Source organism: Nicotiana tabacum, chromosome 24, assembly GCF_000715075.1.
Source record: "Nicotiana tabacum cultivar K326 chromosome 24, ASM71507v2, whole genome shotgun sequence".
Classification (NCBI taxonomy): Eukaryota; Viridiplantae; Streptophyta; class Magnoliopsida; order Solanales; family Solanaceae; genus Nicotiana; species Nicotiana tabacum.
This window is the reverse complement of record NC_134103.1, coordinates 75,498,874-75,504,458: the sequence shown is the minus strand read 5'-3', so window position 1 is coordinate 75,504,458 and position 5,585 is coordinate 75,498,874. Positions and strand designations below refer to the sequence as shown.

The 5,585-nt window shown below is 39.5% G+C and overlaps 1 protein-coding gene and 1 non-coding gene across 2 annotated transcripts; one reads left to right on the top strand and one right to left on the bottom strand.

Moving 5' to 3' along the window:
• Positions 1 to 1,384: 1,384 nt before the first annotated feature.
• Positions 1,385 to 1,491, bottom strand: LOC142178674 (small nucleolar RNA R71). The gene has a single exon (XR_012706942.1). It is a non-coding gene; the product is annotated as a small nucleolar RNA R71 (small nucleolar RNA).
• A 1,235-nt stretch (positions 1,492 to 2,726) lies between these two features.
• Positions 2,727 to 3,200, top strand: LOC142178228 (uncharacterized). The gene has a single exon (XM_075247553.1). It carries the CDS (start codon positions 2,727 to 2,729, stop codon positions 3,198 to 3,200), a length of 474 nt encoding a protein of 157 aa, XP_075103654.1.
• Positions 3,201 to 5,585: the final 2,385 nt, after the last annotated feature.

The following is a 5,585-nucleotide window of genomic DNA, read 5'->3' as shown; positions in this document are numbered from 1 at the left end:
AGAGCTACGACACTCAAAGTACTCACGATCGGTAGAGAATATTTAGGCGAATTTATAGGAAACGTAGCGGGAAAGATTCCGACAATAGGAAAAATCATAACCTTAGACTTTTCCAAATCTTGTCTACAACATTTGCTTTGTTAGTTATAAATTACTGTATTTTTAATTACTTTGCTCTTAGTTAGTAAACATTCAAATCGTTATATAACATTTTTGAAAGTTGATTACTTGAATTCGTGCAAAATTATTGGTTGTAATTAGTAGGTTATTTCCATGTGGGATTCGACTCTAGACTTGTAAACCGGATTATATTTGCAACGACCGCTAGACATCTTAGGAGGTATAGTTGGGCGTGATAAAATTTTGGCATCGTTGCCGGGGAAGCAATAGTGTTATTAATTACAGCTAGAAGAATTGCTAGGATTCTTAGTGGGCGTTTGGACATAAGAATTGTAAAATTCCAAAAAAAAGTGAAAAAAAAATTCAAGTGAAAATGGTATTTGAAAATTAGAGTTGTGTTTGGACATGTATATAATTTTGGGTTATTTTTTAAGTTTTGTGAGTAATCTGAGTGAAAATTTTGAAAAATAATTTTTCAAAATTTCGAAAAATTTCAAAATGCATCTTCAAGTGAAAATTGGAAATTTTATGAACAAACGCTGATTTCGAAAAAAAGTAAAAATTTTTTGAAAAAAAGGAATTTTTTTTGTCCAAACGGGCTCTTAGTTTAGTCAATTTTCTCCATTTTACTTCATTACATCGAAATTCTAACGTTTGTAGTCTTGTTTGTTATAGGTGTATACCTAGAAACTCCTTAAGTACTGGTGAATTATTTGAAGCATTACCGGATCCTGAGAAAGCTTTCAAGGCATTAAATCGTGCAAACAGGAAAGACAAACGACAACAACACTTAAGAGAACAAATTGAATTAGACATGGGTGACGTTTTGAGTAATCAAGACAATCGAAATATTGTGAATGACCCGAACAATCAGGGTGTGGCGCCTCTTGTGACAGAAGCAGCTTTATATGATTGGGCACAACCCATCGTTGAAAATTTGGCAACTACAATTGCAGTCCCTCAGATACAAGCAAAGTCATTTCAAATCACAAACAACATGCTACATCTGCTGCAAAACAAGGGACTGCTCTCCGAGTCTTACATTGAAGATCCACAATAGCATCTGAAAATTTTTCTGTCAATTTGTGTCACGCAAAGGCAACCGAATGTGACACGGGAAATAATAAGACTGTTGTTGTTTCTATTCTCAGTGGCAGGAGAAGCCCAAACTTGACTTAATTCGCACCCCATAAATTCTATCACCACTTGGGAGGAATTATTCAAGTAGTTTTTGAATAAGTTCTACCCATCCAATAAGACCACCAAGCAAGTTGATGAAATATTGTGCTTCAGGCAGAAACGAGCTGAAACATTACAAGAAACGTAGGAGAGGTTTAAAGGTATGTTGGTTAAGTATCCACATCATGGCATTCCAAATCAGATGTTGGAACAACGGTTTTACATGGGATTGGCAGATAGCTTGAAAGCCAATGTTGATGATTCAGCAGGTGGAGTATTTTTCAGCAAGTCATTTAGAGAATATAAGGTCCTGCTAGATAGATAAAATGGCTCAAAACTCAGACTGGATGACAAGAGACACTACAATCACCCCTATAGTTCACTCAGTAGCATTGGACCCGAACAACTCCATAGCCGAGAATATGGCTACTTTAATGACGCAAATGAGTATCCTCACCAAGAAGATTAATGAATCAGGCCAGAATTAGGTACACATAGTTGACACGACTAATGGGGGATTATGTACACCATGCATTAACCAACCATACGTGTGCTCGTGGATTGGTGAAAGTGATAACCAAAACTATCAGGAGAATATGAACTATGTGGGTAACTATGGAGACCAGAGGCAAGTTGGTCAGAATTGGGGGCAGCAGAATCAGCAGTATAGACCAGCACAACAACAATACAATAACACCAACAATTCTGGAGCTATGCGACCACAGGGTCAAGTAGTACGTTATCAAAGGCAATAGGGATACAGTCAGCAAAATCAGCAGCTAGCTTATTAACAACCTCAACAACAACAGCTAGTGAGACAAGATGATGGGTTGTATGAAATTAAAGGAATGCTGCAATAATTAATTGGGTCTAATGGTAAAATGCGAGAGAAGGTGGAAGCACATGAGTTAGCGATAAAAGGCATTGAGATTCAATTAGGGCAGATACCTATGGCTCTGAATAATCGTCCCCAAGGGACTTTACCTGCAGACACATATGCCAATCCGAAGGAGCAGGGCCCGAATCATCTTATGGCGGTGAGTTTGAGAAATGGTAGAGATCTTGATTTAGAGCAATAAATCGCTCGTGAGAATCGATCAACTAAAACACTTGTATCAGTGCCAATTGAGGTAGATGAGTCAACTGAACTAATAAAAGTAAGAGTGCAGCCAACCCAGGAGGAAATAAACAAGGAAAAAGAGGTTGTGGATGAGACTGAGAAAGTACAAGAGAAGGCATTAGAAAAAGTGCGTGAGCAAGATCTAACTCAAGACACAGGAAAGAAGCGAGCTCCAGCACCCTTCCCGCAGAGGTTGGCCAAATATAAGAAGGATGAGCAGTACAAAAGATTCATGGAAATGCTGAAGAAAATTTAGGTAAACATTCCTCTAATTGATGTTTTGAGGGAGATGCCCGGTTATGCAAAAATGATGAAGGATTTAATGTCTCATAAGTTCGACTTCCAAGACTTGGCAACTATCACATTGACACAGACCTGTAGTGCTGTTGTGACAAGACCAATAACTGAGAAGCTATCCGACCCTAAAAGCTTCACAATTCCATGCATCATAGGTAGCTATGCATTCACGAAAGCATTGTGTGATTTGGGGGAAAGCATAAATCTGATTCCATTGTCTATCTATAAAAAGTTAGGTATTGGAAGAGCAAGGACCACATCCATGTTACTACAACTAGCTGACCGAACGGTGAAAAAGCCATCAGGTATACTTGACAATGTACTTGTGCAAGTTGGAAAATTCGTGTTTCCAACAGATTTTGTCATTCTGGACTGCCAGGTTGATGAGGAGATTCCCATAATTTTGGGAAGGTCGTTCTTGGCCACAAGAAGAGCTTTGATTGATTGTGAAATGGGGGAGCTGAAGATGAGACTGAATAATTAAGAAATAACATTTAATGTGCAAAAGTCTATGCGGCGACCAAGTGAGTTTGTAAATTGCTCTTTGATAGACGTAGTGGATGTGATCATGGAGGAAGATGATGAGACACTTAATGCAAAAGACCCTCTAACAGCCTGCCTCATGAACTTAGAAGAAGTAAATGGTGAGGACTTAGCGGAATGGGTGTTGGCTTTTAAAGGGCAAGGGTACTGGAAAAGATAGCTCGAATTCGAGCCTTTACACTCGGAAGAAAGAAAAATTCCTCCATCCAAGCCATTGATCGAAGCGCCACCACAATTGGAGCTGAAACCTCTACCATCTCACCTCAGGTATGCTTTCTTGGGACCTAACTCGACTTTACCTGTTATTATCTAATCTAGTTTGTTAGATGTGCAGGTAGAACAACTTTTGCAGGTGTTGAAAGAGTGCAAGACTTCAATCGGTTGGACCATTGCAGACATTAAGGGTATCAGCTCTGCCATCTGTATGCATAAGATTCTACTGAAAGATGGGCATAAACCTTCTAGAGAACATCAAAGAAGGTTGAACCCTAACATGAAAGAAGTTGTAAAGAAGGAAGTGATCAAGTGGTTAGATGCGGGAATTATTTTTCCCATATCTGATAGCGATTAGGTTAGCCCAGTTCAGTGTGTGCCAAAGAAAGGTGGGATAACCGTTGTGCAAAACGAGAACAACAAGTTGATCTCAACAAAAATAATCACGGGATGGCGAATTTGTATGGATTACAGAAGGTTGAACAAGGCCACCCGAAAAGACCATTTGCTCTTGCCGTTCATTGATCAAATGCTAGATAGATTGGCTGGGAGGTCCCATTTTTGCTTCTTGGATGGATATTCGAGGTATAATCAGATATCTATTACCCCGGAAGATAGAGAGAAAATATCATTCACCTGTCCATATGTCATTTACGCTTTTCAGAGAATGTCATTTAGCTTATGCAATGCACCCGCCACATTCCAAAGGTGCATGATGGCCATCTTCACAGATATGGTAAAGGACATAATGGAGGTTTTCGTGGATGATTTCTCAGTGGTGGAAAATTCTTTCGATGATTGCCTTAGAAATCTGAAAAGAGTGCTGTAGAGATGTATGGAGACTAATCTAGTGCTAAACTGGGAAAAATGCCATTTTATGGTACAAGAAGGTATAGTCTTGGGACACCTAGTGTCAAGTAAGGTCATTGAGGTAGACCGTGCCAAGATTGATATAATAGAGAAGTTTCCCCCACCCACTTCCGTCAAGGCAATAAAAAGTTTTCTTGGTCACGCCGATTTTTATAGGCGATTCATAAAATATTTTTCCAAGATTGCTAACCCTTTGTGTAAATTACTTGAATAAAATCACACTTTTGTGTTTTTTGATGACTACAAGGTAGCTTTTGAGGGATTGAAGAAGAGGCTAGTGTCTGCCCCTATCATAGTTGTACCCGACTGGGAGCAACCATTTGGGCTGATGTGTGATGCAAGTGATCATGTTTTGGGAGCAGTACTTGGACAGAGAAAAGATAAAATCAAGCACCTAATCTACTATCCAAGTAGAACATTGAATGGCGCTCAAATGAATTACACAGTAACAGAAAAAGAGATGCTAGCAGTGGTGTTCGCATTTGACAAATTCTGGTCATACTTGATAGGCTCGAAGGTAATTGTTTATACTGACCATGCTGCTCTCAGATACCTAATTGATAAGAAAGAGGCAAAGTCATGGCTGATTCGATGGGTTCTACTGCTGCAAGAGTTCGACTTGGAAATCCGTGAACGAAAAGGAACGAAAAACCAAGTTGCCGATCACTTGTCCAAGCTTAAAGGAGCTAAAATGAAGGTTGAGGTGGAAGAGATCATGGAGACTTTCCCAGATGAACAACTGTTGACCACGAGCCTTGAGGTAGCGCCATGGTATACAAACATTTCAAACTACCTATCAAGCAGTATTGTTCCCTAAGACTTGTCTTCCATGCAAAAGAAAACGTTCTTTCGTGATTGTCGCATGTATTTCTGGGATGAACCATATTTGTTTAGGATTTGTATTGATAACATGATTCAGAGATGTATTCCCGAGATAGACCAAGCTTCTGTTTTGCAGGCATGTCATGCTTCGCCTTATGGAGGCCATTTTAGAGGAGTAAGGACAACTACTAAAGTGCTGGAGTCAGGCTTTTATGGACGACGTTGTTTAAAGATGCACACTGTTGTGTAAAGAGCTGTGATGAGTGTCAAAGGACGGGGAATATTTCCCGTCGACAAGAGATGCCCATGAACCCAATTCAAGAGGTAGAAGTTTTTGATGTATGGGGAATCGACTTTATGGGACCATTTGTCAGCTCATACAACAACAAATATATACTTGTAGCAGTGGACTATGTCTCGA

Bases quoted from the DNA above. Each gene is read 5' to 3' on its own strand.
- LOC142178228 (XM_075247553.1), top strand. From the start codon at position 2,727: ATGATGAAGGATTTAATGTCTCATAAGTTCGACTTCCAAGACTTGGCA.